Source organism: Pongo pygmaeus, chromosome 3 (genome assembly GCF_028885625.2).
Source record: "Pongo pygmaeus isolate AG05252 chromosome 3, NHGRI_mPonPyg2-v2.0_pri, whole genome shotgun sequence".
Lineage (NCBI taxonomy): Eukaryota > Metazoa > Chordata > Mammalia > Primates > Hominidae > Pongo > Pongo pygmaeus.
The window spans coordinates 141,753,282-141,778,070 of record NC_072376.2 but is presented as its reverse complement, the minus strand read 5'-3'; the positions used below and the strand labels follow the sequence as shown (position 1 = coordinate 141,778,070).

Below are 24,789 nucleotides of genomic sequence, written 5' to 3'. Positions count from 1 at the left end.
ACTTTATTCCCTAACAGGAATATATTTTATTTATAGGACAGAATGGTTATTTGTGAGTTAGAACATTTTTCATATGCTTATTTGTCTCTTCAGTTTCCCTATCTATAAAGTGCCTGTTCATTTCATTTGCTAGTTTTCCTGTTGGTTTTCACAGCTGTTTTGTAGGAAGTCTGTATATTGCTTACTGCTTCCAATTGTTGTGTGAGTTCTCTCAATCTAACCTCTTTCTTTCCAGTTTGTCTATCGCTCCTTCCCCTGAACATAGAGCTGCTATTCCACTGTAGTCAAATCTAATAATATTTTTCATTCTGATCAGAACTTTGGGGTCTTAATTAGAGAATCTTTTCCTCTGCCCAATATCACAAAGATGTTTCACCATATTTTCTCATTTAAGTTTTTAAATTTTTTTAAGTTTTATTTTTACATTGAAGCTTGTAAAGCCTTAGTCCGTTCCCATTTTAGAGGGAAAGGTGACTAGGGAGAGGATAGAAACAAACAGATCATCTACTATACTCAAAATTGATTTTGGGGTTAAGAGTTCTAAGGCAAAGGTTCTTTATCTTCTTCTATGGAAGAGAGGGGGACAATGTTATAGAGGAGAGGGTGAAAGATAGAAGAAAGGATCATGGGATGACTCCATCTGGGAAAACAGTGACAGGAGGTGGTTTCCATGTCTCCAGGATTCTTGTGGCCAATCTTTCTGGATCAAGCCCATGAAAGGATGCCAACTAACTGGGCAATTGTTGGAGCCACTGACACTGTTTAGATATGCCAGCAGCCACAAGACCCAAAAGCCTAGCCCCAATAATTAAATTGACACAAACTGTTACCATATGGTGCCAGAAAGAGCCAGGATGGGGACAGAATCTGGTGGCCCAGTAGGGCTGTTGGCACGTGTGGTGAAACCTAGCCAGGTACTTACTGGATATCTCATTTACTTCACAATCATGTGTCCCCACATTTTAGGCAGTTGAAATGTGTGGGTCCCTCTTATGTATTATAATGAAGTTTTACAAAAACTAGAGACCTTGGTATTTAAAATTTTTTTTCACAGTGAACATAGTTCCCAAGAAGTAAATTTCAGACAAATTGTAAACATCATATATAATATTTTATTTATAATTTTTGGACAATCAAGGAAGGAGGGAAGATGTTATAAGTAATAGTCATGAGAATGAACTCTAGTACAGCTTCCTGTGCTAGAGTCTCAGCTGTCATTTATCAGCTCTCTGAACTTTGGCAAGTCACATAACTTCTCTGAGTCTCAGTTTCCTCATTTATAAAATAGGAATAATGAAAATACTCACCTTATAAGGTTGTTCCAAAAAATTAAGTGAGAAAATGCATATAAAGTACTTGGCAATAGTAAGTGCTCAATAGATATAAAATATTATTGTTTACACAGTACCTAGTCTATACCAAGCATTTGTAGTACATTATCTTGCATAAAATATATCTAACATTTATTTGATGCTGTTTTAAAATAAATTTAAGAGTGCTCTTTTTGGTAAATATTTCTTCATCATAGCTTAACTTTGTAAATAGGCATGTGATTTTTATAAGCAATTTTCAAGATTGTTTTCAAGTCTTTTGCTAGCCAATAAATAATTACAATTAATATTCATATTTGTGTCTGGTTTGGGGGGAGTTTTTAGAAAATCTAAACTGAAGAGCTTAAGATTATTTAAAAAACCAAATAAAACAGATGAGTAAATTAAAACATCTGTTAAAGAACAACAAAAAAAGGAAGATGAAGTGATCCCTAAAAACTTTTAGTCCCTAAAAAAAAAGAAGCGATCATGAATTTCTACAAGAATATTTGATATGACATCGTATTTGATATGACACTGTAAACCTAAAGAATGACAGAAAAAAGTCATTCCAAAGCACTCAATCAATTTTCCTATCCCCGTGTAAGTCTGGGTTAGAGTTAGGCTATGATGTGATTTTTGAAAACTTGGTAAAAACATATTTACCTAACAGAGGCATATTTTCATATCTGGATAAAATATGTGCTATCCAAAATATGAAACTTAATTCTCTATAGTTAAAGAGGAATAAAAAAAGGAATTATCATAATGTGCACACAACTGCTTTCAAGTTATAATACCAACTCAGTGTCATTCACTCTACTGAACCCACCTCATCATTATTAAACACCTTCAACATGCAAAATATATCTGAAGTACTCTCAAGAACACAAAAAATATAAGGCAATTTAAAAATATTTTAGGCAAGATGGCCGAATAAGAACAGCTCTAGTCTGCAGCTCCCAGCAAGATCCACGCAGAAGGCGGGTGATTTCTGCATTTCCAACTGAGGTACCCGGCTCATCTCATTGGGACTGGTTAGACAGTGGGTGCAGCCCACAGAGGGCAAGCAGAAGCAGGGTGGGGCATCACCTCACTAGGAAGGACAAGGGGTTGGGGAACTCCCTCCCCTAGCCAAGGGAAGCTGTGAGGGACTGTGCCATGAAGAACAGTGCGTTCCAGCCCAGACACGATGCTTTCCCACGGTCTTCACAACCCACAGACCAAAAGATTCCCTTGGGTGCCTACACCACCAGGGCCCTGGGTTTCAAGCACAAAACTGGGCAGCCGTTTAGGCAGACACTGAGCTAGCCACAGGAATTTGTTTTCATACCTCAGCAACACCTGGAACACAGCGAGAAGGAACCATTCACTCCTCTGGAAAGGAGGCTGAAGCCAGGGAACCAAGTGGTCTAGCTCAGCGGATCCCACTCCCACGGAGCCCAGCAAGCTAAGATCCACTGGCTTGAAATTCTCACTGCCAGCACAGCAGTCTGAAGTCGATCTGGGATGCTCAAGCTTGGTGGAGGGAGAGGGAGTGCGCCATTACTGAGGCTTGAATAGGCGGTTTTCTCCTCCCAGTGTAAACAAAGCCACTGGGATGTTCAAACTGGACAGAGCTCATCGCAGCTTCGCAAAGCTGCTGTAGCCAGACTGCCTCTGTAGATTCCTCCTTTCTGGGTAGGGCATCTCTGAAAGAAAGGCAGAAGCCCCAGTCAGGAACTTATAGATAAAACTCCCATCTCCCTGGGACAGAGCACCTGGAGGAAGGGGCCCTTGTGGGAGCAGCTTCAACAGACTTAAACATTCCTGCCTACTGGCTCTGAAGAGAACAGCGGGTCTCCCAGCACAGCGCTCGAGCTCTGCTAAGGGAAAGACTGCCTTCTCAAGTGGGTCCCTAACCCCCATGCCTCCTGACAGGGAGACATCTCCCAGCAGGGGTTGACAGAAACCTCAAACAAGAGAGCTACAGCTGGCATCTGGCAGGTGCCCCTCTGGGAAAAAGCTTCCAGAGGAAAGAACAGGCAGCAATCTTGGCTGTTCTGCAGCCTCTGCTGGTGATACCCAGACAAACAGAGTCTAGAGTGGACCACCAGCAAACTCCAACAGACCTACAGCAGAGGGGCCTGACTGTTAGAAGGAAAACTAACAAACAGAAAGGAATAACATCAACATCAACAAAAAGGACATCCACACAGAAACCCCATCTCAAGGTCACCAACATCAAAGACCAAAGGTAGATAAATCCATACAGATGAAAAACCAGCACAAAAAGGCTGAAAATTCCAAAAACCAGAACGTCTCTTCTCCTCCAAAGGATCACAACTCCTCACCAGCAAGGGAACAAAACTGGACAGAGAATGAGTTTGATGAATTGACAGAAGTAGGGTTCAGAAGGTGGGTAATAACAAACTCCTCTGAGCTAAAGGAACGTGTTCTAACCCAATGCAAGGAAGCTAAGAACCTTGAAAAGAAGTTAGAGGGATTGCTAACTAGAATAATCACTTTAGAGAAGAACATAAATGACCTGATGGAGCTAAAAAACACAGCACAAGAACTTCGTGAAGCATACACAAGTGACAATAACCAAATTGATCGAGCAGAAGAAAGGCTATCAGAGATTGAATATCAACTTAATGAAATAAAGCGTGAAGAAAATAGTACAGAACAAAGAATGAAAAGGAACAAACAAACCCTCCAAGAAATATGGGACTATGTGAAAAGACCAAACCTACGTTTGATTGGTGTACCTGAAAGTAACGGGGAGAATGGAACCAAGTTGGAAAACACTCTTCAGAACATTATCTTGGAGAACTTCCCCAACCTAGTAAGACAGGCCAACATTCAAATTCAGGAAATACAGAGAAAACCACAAAGATACTCCTTGAGAAAAGCAACCCCAAGATACATAATCATCACTGCCAAGGTTGAAGTGAAGGAAAAAATGTTAAGGACAACCAGAGAGAAAGGTCAGGTTACCCACAAAGGGAAGCCCATCAGACTAACAGCAGATCTCTCTGCAGAATCCCTACAAGCCAGAAAAGAGTGGGGACCAATAGTCAACATACTTAAGTAAAGAGTGTTCAACCCAGAATTTCATATCCAGCCAAACTAAGCTTTATAAGGGAAGGACAAAAAAAAATCTTTTATAGACAAGCAAATGCTGAAAGATTTTGTGACCACCAGGCCTGCCTTACAAGAGCTCCTGAAGGAAGCACTAAATATGCAAGGGAAATACCAGTACCAGCCACTGCAAAAACCTACCAAACTGTAAAGACCATCGACACTATGAAGAAACCGCATCAACTAACGGGTAAAATAACAAGCTAGCATCGTGATGACAGGATCAAATTCACACATAAGAATATTTACCTTAAAGGTAAATGGGCTAAATGCTCCAATTAAAAGACACAGACTAGCAAATTGGATAGAGTCAAGACCCACTGGCGTGCTGTATTCAGGAGACCCATCTCACATGCAAAGACACGCATAGGCTCAAAATTTACCAAGCAAATGGAAAGGAAAACAAAGCAGGGATTGCAATCCTAGTCTCTGATAAAACAGACTTCAAACCAACAAAGATCAAAGGAGACAAAAAAGGGCATTACATAATGGTAAAGGGATCAATTCAACAAGGAGAGCTAACTATCCTAAATATATATGCACCCAATACAGGAGCACCCAGATTCATAAAGCAAGTTCTTAGAGACCTACAAAGAGACTTACACTCTCACACAGTAATAGTGGGAGACTTTAACACCCCACTGTCAATTAGACAGATCAACAAGACAGAAAATTAACAAGGAAAATCAGGATTTGAACTCAGTTCTGGACCAAGCAGACTTAATAGATGTCTACAGAACTCTCCATCCCAAATCAACAGAATATATATTCTTCTCAGCACCACATTGCACTTATTCTAAAATAGACCGCATAATTGGAGTAAAACACTCCTCAGCAAATGCAAAAGAACAGAAATCATAGCAAACAGTCTCTCAGACCACAGTGCAATCAAATTAGAACTCAGGATTAAGAAACTCACTCAAAACCACACAATTACATGGAAACTGAACAACCTGCTCCTGAATGACTACTGGATAAATAACGAAATGAAGGCAGAATAAGTTCTTTGAAACTAATGAGAATGAAGACACAATGTACCAGAATCTCTGGGACACAACTAAAGCAGTGTTTAGAGGGAAATTTATAGCACTAAATGCCCACAAGAGAAAGCAGGAAAGATCTAAAATCGACACTCTATTCAGGACATAGGCATGGGCAAGGACTTCATGTCTAAAACACCAAAAGCAATGGCAACAAAAGCCAAAATTGACAAATGGGATCTAATTAAACTCAAGAGCTTCTGCACAGCAAAAGAAACTACCATCAGAGTGAGCAGGCAACCTACAAAATGGGAGAAAATTTTCGCAACCTACTCATCTGACAAAGGGCTAATATCCAGAATCTACAATGAACTCAAACAAATTTACAAGAAAAAAACAAACAACCCCATCAAAAAGTGGGCAAAGGACATGAAGAGACAATTCTCAAAAGAAGACATTTATGCAGCCAAAAAACACATGAAAAAATGCTCACCATCACTGGCCATCAGAGAAATGCAAATCAAAACCACAATGAGATACCATCTCACACCAGTTAGAATGGCAATCATTAAAAAGTCAGGAAACAACAGGTGCTGGAGAGGATGTGGAGAAATAGGAACACTTTTACACTGTTGGTGGGATTGTAAACTAGTTCAACCCTTGTGGAAGTCAGTGTGGCGATTCCTCAGGGATCTAGAACTAGAAATTCCATTCGACCCAGCCATCCCATTACTGGGTATATACCCAAAGGACTATAAATCATGCTGCTATAAAGACACATGCACACGTATGTTTATTGCGGCATTATTCACAATAGCAAAGACTTGGAACCAACCCAAATGTCCAACAATGATAGACTGGATTAAGAAAATGTGGCACATATACACCATGGAATACTATGCAGCCATAAAAAATGATGAGTTCATGTCCTTTGTAGGGACATGGATGAAATTGGAAATCATCATTCTCAGTAAACTATCGCAAGAACAAAAAACCAAACACCACATATTCTCACTCATAGGTGGGAATTGAACAATGAGAACACATGGACACAGGAAGGGGAACATCACACTTCGGGGACTGTTGTGGGGTGGGGGGAGGGGGGAGGGATAGCATTGAGAGATATACCTAATGCTAGATGACGAGTTGGTGGGTGCAGTGCACTAGCATGGCACATGTATACATATGTAACTTACCTGCACATTGCGCACATGTACCATAAAACCTAAAGTATAATAATAATAATAATAATAAAAGAAAATAAATAAATAAATAAAAGAACTAGAGAAGCTAGAGCAAACAAATTCAAAGGCTAGCAGAAGACAAGAAATAACTAAGATCAGAGCAGAAGTGAAGGAAATAGAGACAAGAAAAGAGAAGAATCAAATAGACACAATAAAAAATGATAAAGGGGACATCATCACCGATCCCACAGAAATACAAACTAACATCGGAGAATACCATAAACACCTCTAAGCAAATAAACTAGAAAATCTAGAAGAAATGAATAAATTCCTGGACACATACACCCTCCCAAGAATAAACCAGGAAGAAGTCAAATCCCTGAATAGATCAATAACAGGTTCTGAAATTGAGGCAGTAATTAACAGCCTACAAACCAAAAAAACTCCAAGACCAGATGAACTCACAGCTAAATTCTACCAGAGGTACAAAGAGGAGCTGGTACCATTCCTTCTGAAACTATTCCAAACAATAGAAAAAGAGGGACTCTTCCCTAACTCATTTTATGAGGCCAGCATCATCCTGATACCAAAACCTGGCAGAGACACAACAAAAAAAGAAAATTTCAGGCAATATCTTTGATGAACATCAATGAGAAAATCCTCAATAAAATACTGGCAAACCAAATCCGGCAGCACATCAAAAAGTTTATCCACCACAATCAAGTCAGCTTGATGCAAGGCTGGTTCAACATATGCAAATCAATAAACGTAATCCATTACATAAAAAGAAACAATGACAAAAACCACATGATTATCTCAATAGATAATAGATGCAGAAAAGGCCTTTGATAAAATTCAAAAACCTTCATGCTAAAAACTCTCAATAAACTAGGTGTTGATGGAACGTATCTCAAAATTATAAGAGCTATTTATGACAAACCCACATCTAATATCATATTGAATGGGCAAAAGCTGGAAGCATTCGCTTTGAAAACCAGCACAAGACGGCTGGACGCAGTGGCTCACGCCTGTAATCCCAGCACTTTGGGAGGCCGAGGAGGGTGGATCATGAGGTCAGGAGTTCAAGACTAGCATGCCCAAGATGGTGAAACCCCGTCTCTACTAAAAAGTACAAAAATTACAGCGTGCCTGTAATCCCAGCTACTTGGGAGGCTGAGGCAGGAGAATTGCTTGAACCTGGGGGGGGCGGAGGTTACAGTGAGCCAAGATCGTGCCACTGCACTCCAGCCTGGGTGACAGAGCAAGACTCCACCTCAAAAAAAAAAAAAAAAGAAAACCAGCACAAGACAAGGATGCCCTCTCTCACCACTCCTATTCAACATAGTATTGGAAGTTCTGGCCAGGGCAATCAGGCAAGAGAAAGAAAGGGTATTCAAATAGGAAGAGAGGAAGTCAAATTGTCTCTGTTTGGAGATGACATGATTATATATTTAGAAAACCCCATCGTCTCAGCCCAAAATCTCCTCAAGCTGATGAGCAACTTCAGCAAAGTCTCAGGATACAAAATTAATGTGCAAAAATCACAAGCATTCCTATTCACCAATAATAGAAAAACAGAGAGCCAAATCATGAGTAAACTCCCATTCACAATTGCTACAAAGAGAATAAAATACCTAGGAATACAACTTACAACCAATGTGAAAGGCCTCTTCGGGGGAACTACAAACCACTGCTCAAAGAAGCAAGAGAGGGCACAAACAAATAGAAAAACATTTCATTCTCATGGACAGGAAGAATCAATATCGTGAAAATGGCCATACTGCCCAAAGTAATTTATAGAGTCAATGCTATCCCCATCAAGCTACCATTGACTTTCTTCACAGAATTAGAAAAAAATACTTTAAATTTCATATGGAACCAAAAAGAGCCTGCATAGCGAAGAAAATCCTAAGCAAAAAGAACAAAGCTGGAGGCATCATGCTAGCTGACTTCAAACTATACTACAAGGCCACAGTAACCAAAACAGCATGGTACTGGTACTAAAACAGATCTATAGACCAATGGAACAGAACAGAGGCCTCAGATGTGTGGACATCTACAACCATCTGATCTTTGACAAACCTGACAAAAACAAGCAAGGGGGAAAGGATTCCCTATTTAATAAATAGTGTTGGGAAAACCGGCTAGCCATATGCAGTAACCTGAAACTGGACCCCTTCCTTACATCTTACACAAAAATTAACTCAAGATGGATTAAAGACTTAAACATAAAACCTAAAACCATAAAAACCCTAGAAGAAAACCTAGGCAATACCATTCAGGACGTAGACATGGGCAAAGACTTCATGACTAAACACCAAAAGTAATGGCAACAAATGCCAAAATTGACAAATGGGGTCTAATTAAACTAATGAGCTTCTGCACAGCAAAATAAACTATGATCAGAGTGAACAGGCAACCTACAGAATGGGAGAAAATTTTTGCAATCTATCCACCTGACAAACGGCTAATATCCAGAATTGACAAGAAACTTAAACAAATTTACAAGAGAAAAGCAAAGCCCTATTAAAAAGTGGGCAAAGGATGTGAACAGACACTTCTCAAAAGAAGACATTTATGCAGCCAACAACATATGAAAAAAAGCTCATCATCACTGGTCATTAGAGAAATGCAAATCAAAACCACAATGAAATACCATCTCATGCCAGTTAGAATGGCGATCATTAAAAAGCCAGGAAACAACATATGCTGGAGAGGATGTGGAGAAATAGGAACACTTTTTTTTTTTCTTTAAGACGGAGTCTTGCTCTGTCGCCCAGGCTGGAGTGCAGTGGTGCGATCTTGGCTCACTAGGAACAATTTTACATTGTTTCTGGGAGTGTAAATTAGTTCAACCATTATGGAAGAAAGTGTGGCAATTCCTCAAGGATCTAGAACTAGAAATACATTTGACCCAGCAATTCCTTTACTATACACCCAAAGAATTGTAAATCATTCTACTCTAAAGACATATACACATGTATTTTTATTGCAGCACTATATATGATAACAAAGACTTGGAACCAACCCAAATGCCCATCAATGATAGACTGGATAAAGAAAATGTAGCACATATACACCATGGAATACCATGCAGCCATAAAAAAGTATGAGCTTGTGTCCTTTGCAGGGACATAGATGAAGCTGGAAACCATCATCCTCAGCAAACTATCACAATAACAGAAAACCACACACCGCATGTTCTCACTCATAAGTGGGAGCTGAACAATGAGAACACATGGACACAGGGAGGGGAACATCAGATACCGAGGCATGTTAGGCGGTGAGGGAAAAGGGGAGGGAGAGCTTTAGGACAAACACCTAATGCATGCAGAGCTTAAAACCTAGGTGACAGGTTGATAGGTGCAGCAAGCCACCATGGCACATGTATACCTATGTAACAAACCTGCACTTTTAGCACATGTATCCCAGAACTTAAAGTAAAATTTAAAATAAATAATAAATAAAACAGCAAAGCAAGAAAATCATATATAGATAGAGCCAGAGACACAATGAGACTGTCATTCTCTAGATCAAACACTGTCACATGTCATACTTGTAATCCAAAGCATCTTAACTTACAGATGAGGAACAGAGCTACATACTGTGAAAAGGGGTCACTTCCAATGAAAAATTTTAAAATCTTAGTATCTCTATATGTAAGTCATCTATCTCTGTCTATCTATCTATCTCAATGTATCCACCTACCTATCTACATTATTTGTTTTATTCTCAATTTATAAATCAAACTAAATTGAAGATTGTTACTCTCCTTAGTTTTTAAGATACATCAGAGACACATTTGGGTGTGAGCTACACCTCCAAATCTTCTCTAGTCACTAATTATTGAGGATCTTTTGGATATAACAAGTTACCCAAAAGATAATACTGTGAACACTCAAGTGTTTAAAGCTTGTTTTCTATAAACAGCATAAATTAATGGATTTTGAACTTTTGTGATTAGATAAAAAAATTATTAAAACAATATATACACTTAATACATGTGATGCATTCTGATATTTTCTATTTACTTCTCTGTTAGATACAATCTACTAAAAGATTCTATAATCCACTCACTAATAGGTTGGTAACCTGGATTTTGAAAAGTCACTGATAAATTACTCTATTGTTTTTGAAAGAAGATAATCTTCTCAAGAAAAAGAAGGGTGACTTGTCACTGTTGCAAAGAGTGTAATATAATGAAAGGAAAACAGATTCATTTACAATCTTTAGATTTTCTGCACAAGTGGACTATGAGATGACCATTCAGAATAAATTTTTACTAAATCCATCATATTTCTCATATATAAAGATAAAAGGTTATTATAGTTATTGCAAGTTATTTAAGGGTATGAAGTTTTGCTTGCCAAAGGTTCCACGTCTTCTGAAGCTTGTCTTTTGATCTTTGATAAAAAACAAGCTAGTAAAAGCATTTAGTACAGATGAGGCCTGGGATTTCTTTCTTTCTAATATTCCAGAACAATATGATACATTCCCTAACAATAATAAATGTTAAGAGAGTTGCATTCAGATTAGCCACTAGTCCACACTACAATAATGATTTTCATGTGTTACACTGCTGAAACAAATAGCACTCTAGAAGGGCTTAGGGGAAAAAATGTGGCTCCCTTAGTGAGTGGCTTATTAATAAGGAGTGGCTTGAATACTCATCTTCCATATTATGTACTACCACATAAAAGTGAAGGGCTTATGAACCTCTTTTCTCTTCTATGCTGTTTTTATTTATAGAATCAGGGAGGAAGAGATCTTGGTTTAATAGTTTTATCTTGTATTATTTTATTAAATATGTTTTTCTCGCCATTTTCATACTCTTCTCCTTCTCGAGTGCCTATAATATGAATATTTGTTCACCTAATGTGGTATTCTATACATTCTGTAGGCTTTCTCCATCCTTTCAAATATGTTTTTCTTTCTTTTGTTCTTTTTTTCCTTTCTTTTTCTTTCTTTCTTTCTTTCTTTTTTTTTTTTTTGGATGTGCCTGTGTTATTTCAAAAGATCTGTCTTCAAGTTCAGAAATTATTTCTTCTGCTTGTTCTAGTCTGCTGGTGAAGCTCTTGATTGTATTTCTTTTTTATTGCATTCATTGAATATTCAGCTCTAGGATTTCTGCATAGTTTTTAATGATATCTCTTTGTTGAATTTCTAATTCAAATTATAAATTGTTTTCCTGATTTTGTTGAATTATCTGTCTGTATTCTCTTGTATCTCACTGAGTTTACTTAAGATTATTATTTTGAATTCTTTTTCTGGCATTTCATATATTTTCTTACGATTGGAGTCTGTTCCTGGAGAATTATTGTTTTCCTTTGGAGGTGACATATTTCCTTGCTTTTTCATAGTTGATATGTCCCTATGTTGATTTCTACACATCTGGTAGAAAAGTCACTTCTTCAATTTTATGGGGTAGGTTTCATAGAAAAAGAGCAATTTGTATTAATGGGTCTTAGAGTGTCAGTTGGGTGGGGTGTGTTGGTCTTCATTTTAGGTGGATGCAGTAGTGTAGCCTCCAGATAGTTTCTTTAACTGAAATCCACACTAGTGGTGTTTGCGAGTTTCTCAGTGGCCTAAGCTGAGAGAATTTGTGGTGACAGTGGTGTGCCTTTGCTGGGATTGGGCTCACCACCCTGTTTCTCTGGTCAGGGGTACATGTATGGACACAGTGGGTCAGCCACCTTGGCGTCTGTCTTGCTATGGCTGAACCCATAGGGCTGTTACACTGGCCAGAAGCACAGACAAGTGGCTGCTTGGTTGGCTCAGGGGCATGTCCACTGGGGACAGCCCATGGGGCTGTTTCTCAGGTCTGGGACATAGGCTCTTGGCTGCTTGGCTAGCCTAGGGATGAGACCACCTATTTTTCAGGTCCTTATTGGGAGCACAGGGCCAGTGGGAAGGCCCAGGGGTGTGTTTGTGGTGGAGTTAGGGGAGGATGTGAGGGTGCAGGGCTGTTTCTCAGATTCTGAGTGTGGGCACATAGCCAACTCCACTGGGTGTATCAGCTGCTCGGATGCTCAGAGACCTCTCCCACTTGGAAGAAGGCATGCAGCAGTTTGGCTGGCTCGAGGGCAGGTTCATCCTGGGAAGGACTGGAGCACTGTTCCTCCTGCCTTAAGCATGGGTGGGGGTTGGTTTCTCTGCCATGCAAGACCAGAGTCACAGCCAGTCCTGAGCCCAGACTCCCCACAGCTGGGTTGTGAGGTTCAATCACCCATGTGGGTTAGGCACAATGAAGATGGAGCCCCAGTGCTGGAAAAGCACAGTGGCTACTGACCTCAGAGCAGGATACACTCCAGAGATGGCTCAGGTCTCAAGATGGCACCATGCTGCAGCATTTTGGCTCACAGTGGGTGAGTAGGGGTGGGGAGTATACACCTTGTACTCCTAATCCAGTGCAACACAGCTGCATAAATTCCCTGCAGCTCTCCAAGATGGACTCGGGGCTTACAGCAACTATGGGATTCTTCTGTTTAAGGACTATAGGTGTTTGTGGTGGCAGTGGGGCTGGGGGACAGTGGGAATCTCCTGCTTATCCTTTCCCCACATGTGAAGTCTCTCCTGACTCCAGGTATATCTGATCCAGGCAGAGAAGATGAAGCTGCAGACAACAGGTACCTCCACCTTACCCTCCTAGACTTCCAATCACTACTCCTCCATCGCACTCCAGCACTCTCCCTTCAACACTGTAGTCAAAATCTTAGCTGTTTATTCATTGCCTTTGTCCTTTATTGTGGTGGGAATGAATGCCAGGTGTCTCTAGTCAGCCATCTTGCTGACATCACTCTCAATAGCTTTATTTTGTAGATGAGTAATGAAGACTAAGAAAGGCAGCAGCATAGTAAATAAGTGCCTTCTCTTGAGAATCAAATTCCCTGGGTTCAAATCTGCTACTTTTTAACTGTATGATCTTGGGCAAGATACTTAACTCTGTAGGTCTTAGTTTCATTAACTTTAAAAATAAGCATTCCAAGAGTATCTGACTTTCTTTGAGATTGCTGTAAAAAGTAAGGGTAAAGTTCTTAATATAGTTTCTGAAAAAATAATAAGTATTCAGTAAGTATTAGATATTTCAATGAGGCAACTTGCACAAGGTCAGGCAGCTAAAAGGAAAGCCCAGTCTATTGTCGGAGTATGAGACATTTGGTGTTTCTGCTGTGTATACCAAAGCATACTAATTATATTTAGTGATATTAATGATATTAATAATATCACTAAGTAATATTATCTTTTTGCCATTTTTCAAAAAACTAATTCAAAAACATATATTTGTATTTAGCATAATTTTTATTTCTCTGAATGCTCAGACTTCAATTTACAGTTTGGTTTTCTATTTCAGCAAAGCTATCTCTTCAAAATATATACTCTAGGTACTGCAGTGCTTTAGGGTATTATTACCAACATGGGTTTTCAGTGTACTATTGAGTCAGAAATGCTGTTTAACGGAAATTACAGGTGATAGGCTGCCAAAAGAAAATAAATTTTTACTAAACCTTGCATTCTCTGCGAATTTTTCAAGAGTGCAAAGTAAAAAATTTACAGAACACCCAAAGCTCTCTCAGGAGCCAGTGATGTAGCTATATATTATTTCATTGTAATTCAAATAAGTAGTAAAGTGAAATGTCATTTGACAGCATTTTCTATTTCTCCTTTATATTACATATTAGATTTATAAATATCAGACAAAAATTTACTCGTGGATCCCATTGTATGGAAAAGAATATGTTAATTACTGGTTATTTATTATGAAATAAAATAAAATATGCACAGACACCCCTCACTTTTCATAGATTCATGATTTCTGGCTTCCTATATTCCTCATACATGTGTCATCTTAGCTTCAGGGGTAACTCTTTTCACTATTCCTTCCATGAAAAATGATAGTTGGTAAAAAATAGAGTTACAATAGTCAATTTTATAAGTTTTGCTCTTTCAGAGCAAAATTAAGATAAGAAATTATCAGAAAATGAGTAGGGCCCAGGAATGGTGATTTAACAAAAAATATGCTACACACATACACAGCACATTTTATACTCTCCCTCTCTTTCTCTCTATATATATTATATAACATATATGATATATATATGTTGATATATAAACATATATGAGATATATATATGTTTAGTTAGAAGATTCATTAGGCACATATTCCTCTTGGACTTAGGTGCCTTAGGCTGGATACCCCTTCTACCCCCGACAAAAGCAGAGGGTTGTTTGCAGTGCATTAATTTTGGAATGTGATTCTAAGGAATGGGATTGGGAACTTTGGAAAAATTAAATAAAGCAAGCCAATCTAAGATTGTATTTTTAAACTGATCAGTACTGTAGGTAACTGAAGACCCTAGTGGAGTCCTACTGGAGACCACTAAGGAACTATATGGAATGCACTTCAGAATTGTCTGCCCAAAGGACAGAAAAGGGGAATATTTATCCACTGAATCCTGTCCCTATTGTCAATTCCCTCAAACTTCCAGGTTTGCATATACGTCAGAGTAGATTAGCAGATTTCCACAGGTGTTTCAAATAACTGAGGTGTCAGAAAAGCACTAATACAGAAATCTAGAGATACATGGGACAAAAGAGGTAAAGTGCTATCAAAGAGTAAAATGGGTGAATTGAAAAATGGCCTAAGAGGATGTGAGGTAGGACACAAGAGATATTAAATACAGTCCACTCCTTGCAGCACTCAGAGGCACACACATTCCACATTGAGTCCAATCTGTCACAGTCTTCAAGGAAGTGGGCAGCCATTACACAAATACTAAATGTGAAAGATTTAGTGGAACAAGTTATGTGGCTCCTGTAACTGATTTCAAGTCTATAATTGATAGTTATCATCTCTCTCTTCCTTCACAAATTCTGTATTTCTCTCACATTTGGCCAAGCTCTTCAGTAGGTTCAAGCAGTTTGAATGGTAAGGTGACCTAGACCTTCATCCTCAAAGGGTCAGAGTCCTTAGTTGCTTTACCTTGTCAGGCTGTGGTTGCTACAGTTGCCCATTTAAGGTTATCACTTGACATTGAAGCACCACAGGCTGCCTCAATGAATCCCCTAGGAAGGACATACTCTATACTGCTTCCATTAATAGTTATAACTCTAGCTCTGCATGGTAGCCTGCTTCTATTTGCCTGCTGAACAGTTGACACGAAGAGTCATTATGACTAGATAGCTTTCATAGCTTCAGGTACCTCAGCTGCACCTCAAGCCAGTCTACCACTCCATGAAAGTTTTAATAACTGTGAAGTTACTTATAGCAGAGCCATTACCACCAACAATGGGGTCCTTGTCACCAAATGCCCTGTGATACAATTCTAGATTCTCATCCTGATGAACGGCTTTCTAGGGCTGCTTTAGGTAATCACTGACTTAGCCTGGGTTCCCCATGAAGCAAACATAGGACAATAACTTCCAAAGAGGTTGACTGTAGTTAAGTAATTCCAGAGAGGAGAGAGGTACCAGGAAGAGCAAAACAGAAAATGATGGAAATGAAGGAAAGATAATGCAAAAGTGTGTTACTAGCTGGCCACTGTTGTGGGTAATCAGGGTGGGATCATTTTAAGAGAACTTCTGAGGAGCTGTGTGGAAGGGACCATACAATTGTTAAACTGAGGGATGTAACAGAGAAGTAGTTATCCATCAGTTCCCACCCTCCTTGGTCAAGAGGTGCCCCATGGGGTGTTTTAGTCCCTTCACACATCCAGGGTAGTTCATGTGTGAGAACGGCTAAATGGGTTCCTGCAAGTGTTCCACACAGCAGAGGAAGCAGAGAAGCCCTAGGGGCAGGAAGTAAGACATACATAGTACAGCTGAGGCAACTGGCCAGTCAGTTCACTGTATGCAACTGATTGCTGGAGTAAAAAGTTAGGCTGAGAGGATAGGAGGTGGGTCAGAAGAGCTATCTAGGACACAGTGAAATAAATGCTCTAACAAAGCAATGTGTAAAGTATTATGGAAATTTACATGGAAAAGAAGAGACAATCCTTAAGCTTTGAGGCATGAGAAAAGGGCTGAGGGCTTACTGTAATTGCTTTATCCACTTGCTACCCTTTCTTTTTCAATATCAGATTAATTATGCTCATTATCTTCTGTCCTCCAAAAGCCTAACATTTAAAAAAGGAGCAAAAGGAGGAGAAGGAGGGGAAATTAAATGTTTTTTTTTTTCCCTGTGGCACAAAACCTTTTTAACGTTTAAAAAAAGAGTTTGGAGCCAAAAATAAAAGGCATATTTTCCTTCAGACTGTGACTTACACTTTCCTGGAGCTGGGAAAAAGCATGAGAACGCACCTGAATAAATATGCACACTGCGTAATCTATTTAGGTGGTGAGAAGAGAGAATCTGCTTGACACTGCAGTGAACAATTCAAATCACAGCAAAGAAATGCATTTATGCATATTTTAAACAAAAGGATGATTATTCTTTCATGGTCCTGAAGTTGAAAAACAAATTTGAAATGGCTACTACAAACACCCACTCTCAAATAAAAGTTTCTTGGATACAGGTTTCTAGGCTATATCATTTGTACCTGACTAATGGACAAGCTTTCCGAAATTCTGTAGTTGATATGCATGTTCCTTTCAAAAGAAAATGTTTACATAATGTATTTTTGCTTGCTTGGTATTGGAAGAAAAGGAAATGTCTTATCTAGATGAAAGAAAGAAGAGATGTTTAAAAAACATCTAAACAAATTTTAAAAAGATACACGTTAGGTTTGAGAAAGCTCACAAGCTGTAACATTCAAATTCAGTATTTTATATTTTTGTGATTGTATCTATCATATTTGTGCTTCATTTTTATCCATATTATAGTTATGATTTATATCTGAAACTGTAATTCATAGTGTTTGATTCACTTCTAAAATCAAGATACTCTAAAATATATCTTGTTTTTATTTTGATAGTTTTATATGCATTTATAAAATTATTCAGGTAATTTATAAATAAATCCTCCTAGGTTATTTAAAATATGCCATTCGTATCCAAAACAGGCAGATCGTTTCTATATCAAATTAATTAGTTGCTATTATCAGTTTTAAGAATAATTTCTCAATTTATCTAAGATGCCTAACACTGCCACCATGATGTGTAGTCAGGATACTTAATAATACCTTTTGTAAAAGTTAGCATTTATCTTACACCAGCTCTCTTTTTAGATAGAGAACATATATAAGAAATGAGTAAGTCGATAAGCACTAGTGATTGATCAATGGAAACATATAAACTCAATGTAAACTTGAAGTTAATTCAATTTAATTTACAGCTTATTTTATAATAGTATTTTATTAAGGAATTAATTTACATATAGTAAAATCACAAATCTAAACATACAGCATAAGGAATGTTGACAAATATATGCAGCTACATAACCATCATCCAGATCAAAATACAAAACATTTCAATCACCCCAGAAAATTTCCTCAGGCCCCTTTTCCATTCAATTTGAATTCTGTGCCCTCACTCTAAGCAGCCACTGTTCTGGTATCTATCATCGAATACTAGTTTTGCCTGGAAGTGGCTTTAATATAAAAGTAATTAGATAGTATGTTATGTCTGGTTTGTTTTGCTCAACTTAATGTTTTTGAGATTCATACAGGTTGTTGCATGTATCAGCAGTCCTTTTTTAAATGAACAGTATTCCACTGACTATATTGCAGTTTGTCTATCCATTTTCCTATGGATGGAAATTTGACTGTTTACAATTTTGTGCTATTAAGAATAAAGCTGCTATGAGCAGTCATTTTTCTGGGGTATATATCTAGGAATGAAACGGTTGAATCACAAGGTAGTGCAAGACAGTGCTCTAGGTAGCCTTGGACAAACTCAATTGTTCCCCCTTTTTCACTTGTAGTTCTCAAGAATAACTGTACTGTGTGCTGGGAATGTAACATCCTGGACTGACTCTGAGAAACACTGTGACTTTACAGATGAAATTATCTACAAAGAATCATATATTTTCTTGTTAATCATATACAATTTGCCACAGATACTATATTTTCAGTGACTTCTATGAAAATATTTGTCGTTGAAATGTATACATGACATCTTAAAAAAATGATATTTATTTTTTGTTTATCTTAAAAGGTATAGAGAAAAAATGATCGGTATGGTTATCTATTACTCCTATATATCATATTTCTCTATTAGCCACAGGTCTGATTCCGGTTGTTTCCATGCTTCTCCAAGCAGTGTATTAAAACTGAAAGACTCGAAGTATTCTAGGCGATGGCTAAAAGCAAAGAAAAAGAAGGTGGGAATTGAAATGAATTATGCATTTGTGAAATAGTTGTCCTGAAGGGCTATTTATTTTGTCACAACTGTAATATGACAACATTCTATTTTAAGCAATACTAAAGGTAAGATATATTTTATATGTACAGTTTTCTCACTCTAGCTATCAAACACTCAGCTCTGAAAACATTCACCTGCATCTCAAAGCACTCTTCTTTCAATTCTGCAAATAACTCCCTCACAGCTGAAAGGAGAAATCAGTTCTCAAAACATGACTCATTCCATCCAGCTTTAAACAAATCATATTATGCTCTTGCATATGTTTTTATATTCAAACTTTGATATAATTTATATCAGTCATATAAGCAATTGTTTTGAAAAGTTTCAGTTCCATTGATAAGATAGACTTCTTAATTCCCTTCTCTGCTGAAGCAAGAGAGGTTAACGTAAAAGAGTATTAATCCCAGTTCTTTTCTTTCGAGGAAACCATTTAACTACATTAAGAAGCTTTCTCTTGTGGCTTAATGAGGAGAGAAAGGCTTAGCTAACATGCTGCAGTGGAGCCCCACTCTGTAGGAAGTCTCTCTGCCTAGGCTCTGTCCTGGCCAATGTATAATCGTACTTCCACCTAAGATCAGCTTCCAAATAATGTATGAATGAAGAGCCTGAATATAGGAAGGTATTAGCTGATGAAGAGCCAGAGAGACATGATGTCTTGATATGAGGACCTTGAGTCAGTTGCAACTACACGTTTGTCTCATTCTGCCCACCTGGCCAGGATAAGTCAGTTTTTGAGTCACAATTGTCAATCCCAGAGTAAGAGATTAAGGAAAAAACAGTGAAGGATAAGAAAAAGGAAGGGGAAAAAAGACTAGGTAAAAGCTATGTCAGGATTGGGGAGAAAGGCAAAGGGAAAAGGGGAAAAAATATCAAGCAAAATAAAGAAATATGCTAGAAGTGACAAAGACAAAGAAGCATAAAGTAAGAGCATGACAGGAAGGAGAAGCAAACAGGGAGAGGAAGGACGATGCAGCACATTCCACAGGTTAAAAGGCAGGAATGTCCATCTACCATAGTGCAATGCTCACTAGGATGTCTCTGTTAGGTTCTTCCAAATGCCCAGACTCATGAGACTACCTTGGCCATAGTGAGTATACCTAGAGAGATACAGAGCAGCAATCACAGCTTGCCCCAGGACAGCATCTGGCTTCCTCCCTAAAGGAGTAGTCCTTGCAGAAGTCCATGAAGCATTCATAAGGCTGGCCAGGAGCTCTAGTCCGCCTATGTGAGAGCTACAGGTGCAAGGAAACAAGACTCAAATTGAGAAAGCATAGCAGATACCTTGGCTCAAATGCCTGCTGCCCCATGAGAGCAATATCTCTTGGAATAACTCCATAGCCATAGCTTCCAGGGTTCCCACAGGGAACATGACTGTTACAAGGGAATCCCAAAGCCATGCTGTCTCCATCATATATTTATAGTTCATCCAAAATTATTCTCAGTCCAGATGTAATTTACCACTTAAGGGTCATTTTTATCATAAGCAGTGTTGCCTAGAAACATAGTTGATATTTTTATCCTTATGAGATTACCGGAAGAGGAGAACTAGAGAGATAACTGAAGATTAGATTTCCTTGTAACAGGGGACCTTTTGTTCACACCAGGAAACTGATGACTCTGGCCCTTTAGCTCTGAAAGAAATTTTAAAGGAATTTGTGACCATACTTCTATATCAGCTATTGCCAACATTTACTTTTCTCACATGCAAACAACACTTTTCTCATACCACTATGGAAAAATAAGTGCTCTACTGACAGTAGTGAGAGAGATTATGTCAGTCCAAAGTTTACCAAGTATTTTCTGAGGACCATCAGTGAACATTGGACTCTACTAGGTACTTGTGCACATATGTCATCTTCTTTGATCAAAAATGTTACTTCTGCTCCACTAAGAATTAATTTCAAAAAAACTCGTATATTTGGAACATATCTTCATTTATTTTCTACTTACAAATCAGGTTTTTGTCCTTGTTGCAGTTCATGCTGAGGTACAGGGTAAAGAGCTTCATAACTTCGTTTATCTTCTGATCCATGAATTGCAAACGAATTGAATTTTGTCACATTTGGTGGAAAATAACTCCAAGGGAGATAAGCTTTGCCTTCCCATTTTGTCTCTCCTCTGGACACTCTGAATGATAAAGGAAGTTCTTGCTACAGAAACAACATGTGAAACACAAAAGATAAAATTGGGCTTACACTTTAAACACAGAAATATGTGTATTACTGTGTACGTAATGATTTTGCCTCCTATTTTTATTTACTTACTTTCCACACATTTCTTCTTCCAGAAAGTAAAAGCACTAAATGCTGTCCGTGGCTGTCAAAATTAAGATTCCTCATGAGTGTTTGAAAAACATAAATGTTATTGTCTTCACTATCCTTTATACATGGAATGTGTGTGCTTGCAACTAAATTTCCAAATAATTAAAAGATGCAGGCTGAGCATGGTGGCTTACGCCTGTAACCCAGCACTTTGGGAGGCCAAGGCGGGCGGATCACGAAGTCAGGAGATCAAGACCATCCTGGCCAACATGGTGAAACTCCGTCTCTACTAAAATATAAAGAAAAAATTAGCCAGGCATGGTGGCGTGTGCCTGTAGTCCCAGCAACTTGGGAGGCTGAGGCAGGGGAATCACTTGAACCCGGGAGGTAGAGGTTGCAGTGAGCCAAGATAGCGCCACTGTACTCCAGCGTGGCAACAGAGCAAGACTCTGTCTCAAAAAAAAAAAAAGATGCAATATTAATATTGGATAATTATAGGGAGAGCCAGTGTGTTCAGTTGCTTAGAAATGACATCTTTGGGTTTACCACTCTCCAGACAACTGCCACCAAATGCATAAAGTTTCATGTTTAGATTGCTTTTTATATTCTTTAAAGAAACAATTATATAAAATACTTCATTTGGTTAGATGATACAAAGTATGAAAAAAGGTCAGAGAGATACCATGTTATTTGGAGTTTTTTATAAAACGAGTTTCAAAAACTAAAGCAAGCAACAATTTCCAAGTCTGAATTCAACAACTTTAATAAAGGTTATTTCTATAAGAAAACTATCTGGTAGCTCATTAGGAAAACAAAAAATGCAAAACACAGACAGTCTACAACTAGTCAACAGGCTAAAGATTTTAATCTTTGTCTATTTTTTTACACACTGTCCTCAACCTGTCTGCCTCTTGTGTTTTCCCGCTTTCTACCATTCATTCAGCATCATGTTTTCAAAAAGGAACACAGTATATTTTCAAAGGGAAATTCTAATAACAGTGTACAATTGGGACTAGCCAGGTCATTAAGAACCAAAGGATTTCATGTATTTACATGAAGCAAATTCACTAACTCTAGAAAAACCTATACATTAAAACATTTCTATACAGGTACTCTTTTGAGAGCTTTTCAGGGAGGATTTCCTTCAGTAAGCTATTCTAACAGAAGCCAAGTATTCTTTTCCATTTAAAAAGTCTTCTGATTATTTTTATGGTTATTATGCAGCCTTAGGAGTACATCCCAGGAGTAAAAATTCTTGCAAATGAAAAAAAATTCTTCCTGTTGCTTTCCTAGAGGTTAATAAACTGTTACAGGAAGTGATTGCCTGAAGCAAAACTATGATTCTTGATTATTAACTATCCTGATACATAAGAAACCAAACTACTCTGTGAATTTTTTTAACCTTTAAAATCTATTAATTTTATACACAATGATTACTGTGTAATTTCTTAACAAGAGACAATCTAATTATTCTATTCATCTAGTGTTGTCATCACTTTATGAAAATGAACCAATATTATCATCTAATAAAATTAAAACTAAGGGCAAAATTTTAGGATATCCAAGTTCTTTACTGTTCTCTAGACAAATTATGAATGTTTGCCTTAGTTTTCTCACCTGTAGGGTAAAAATAAGCACACAATAGTTGAAATTTTCTTACTTCTCATGGCAGTTTATGAGAATTAACCATATTTTTCAATAACAAATTTTGGCATGTTAGTTGAAATGTAACACACAAAGGTATATGATTATTCTTCTTAAAAAACATAATGCAAACAGCTAGCTTTTCTACATTAGATTTAGCTGAATATCAAAATAAAAGAATATTTACAAATCTCATTTAAATCAATTGTTTGGAGCTCTCTGTCCAGCCTACAAAAGGAGAAATGGCTTCTGAATGTTAGACACTGAGAGGCATTTAAATGGCATTTCAGAAGATGGCCGAATAGGAACAGCTCCGGTCTACAGCTCCCAGCGCGAGCGACGCAGAAGACGGGTGATTTCTGCATTTCCATCTGAGGTACCGTGTTCATCTCACTAGGGAGTGCCAGACAGTGGGCGCAGGTCAGTGGGTGAGTGCACCGTGCGCCAGCCGAAGCAGGGGCGAGGCATTGCCTCACTCGGGAAGCGCAAGGGGTCAGGGAGTTCCCTTTCCAGGGGTGACAGACGGCACCTGGAAAGTCGGGCCACTCCCACCCGAATACTATGTTTTTCCGACGGGCTTAGGAAACGGTGCCCCAGGAGAGTATAGCCCGCACCTGGCTCAGAGGGTCCTACGCCCACGGAGTCTCGCTGATTGCTAGCACAGCAGTCAGAGACCAAACAGCAAGTCGGCAGCGAGGCTGGGGGAGGGGCGCCCGCCATTGCCCAGGCTCGCTTAGGTAAACAAAGCAGCCTGGAAGCTTGAACTGGGTGGAGCCCACCACAGCTCAAGGAGGCCTGCCTGCCTCTGTAGGCTCCACCTCTGGGGGCAGGGCACAGACAAACAAAAAGACAGCAGTAACCTCTGCAGACTTAAATGTCCCTGTCTGACAGCTTTGAGGAGAGCAGTGGTTCTCCCAGCACGCAGCTGGAGATCTGAGAACGGGCTGACTGCCTCCTCAAGTGGGTCCCTGACCCCTGACCCCCGAGCAGCCTAACTGGGAGGCACCCCCCAGCAGGGGCAGACTGACACCTCACACGGCCGGCCAGGTACTCCAACAGACCTGCAGCTGAGGGTCCTGTCTGTTAGAAGGAAAACTAACAGAAAGGACATCCACACCAAAAACCCATCTGTACATCACCATCATCAAAGACCAAAAGTAGATAAAACCACAAAGATGGGGAAAAAACAGAGCAGAAAAACTGGAAACTCTAAAATGCAGAGCACCTCTCCTCCTCCAAAGGAACGCAGTTCCTCACCAGCAATGGAACAAAGCTGGACGGAGAATGACTTTGACGAGCTGAGAGAAGAAGGCTTCAGACGATCAAATTACTCCGAGCTACGGGAGGATATTCAAACCAAAGGCAAAGAAGTTGAAAACTTTGAAAAAAATTTAGAAGAATGTATAACTAGAATAACCAATACAGAGAAGTGCTTAAAGGAGCTGATGGAGCTGAAAACCAAGGCTCGAGAACTACGTGAAGAATGCAGAAGCCTCAGGAGCCGATGCGATCAAATGGAAGAAAGGGTATCAGCCCTGGAAGATGAAATGAATGAAATGAAGCGAGAAGGGAAGTTTAGAGAAAAAAGAATAAAAAGAAATGAGCAAAGCCTCCAAGAAATGTGGGACTATGTGAAAAGACCAAATCTACGTCTGATTGGTGTACCTGAAAGTGACGGGGAGAATGGAAACAAGTTGGAAAACACTCTGCAGGATATTATCCAGGAGAACTTCCCCAATCTAGCAAGGCAGGCCAACATTCAGATTCAGGAAATACAGAGAACGCCACAGAGATACTCCTCGAGAAGAGCAACTCCAAGACACATAATTGTCAGATTCACCAAAGTTGAAATGAAGGAAAAAATGTTAAGGGCAGCCAGAGAGAAAGGTCGGGTTACCATCAAAGGGAAGCCCATCAGACTAACAGCGGATCTCTCGGCAGAAACCCTACAAGCCAGAAGAGAGTGGGGGCCCATATTCAACATTCTTAA

The 24,789-nt window shown here is 38.9% G+C and overlaps 1 protein-coding gene across 13 annotated transcripts in view; it reads right to left on the bottom strand.

Annotated features, from left to right (window-relative positions):
• C3H4orf33 (chromosome 3 C4orf33 homolog) overlaps positions 1 to 24,789 on the bottom strand; it is a 46,273-nt gene that overhangs the window by 2,968 nt on the left and 18,516 nt on the right. For 3 of the 13 annotated variants that reach the window (XM_054486828.2, XM_063664125.1, XM_054486830.2), the window contains exons 4-7: positions 21,159 to 21,210; positions 20,845 to 21,044; positions 19,992 to 20,126; positions 17,840 to 18,832 (exon numbers count right to left, since the gene is read on the bottom strand). In XM_054486828.2, coding sequence (XP_054342803.1) covers positions 18,727 to 18,832; positions 19,992 to 20,126; positions 20,845 to 21,044; positions 21,159 to 21,210 — 493 coding nt within the window. In that variant the 3' untranslated portion in view covers positions 17,840 to 18,726. The other 10 variants (XM_054486832.2, XM_063664126.1, XM_054486831.2 and 7 more) reach the window with 6 other exon arrangements.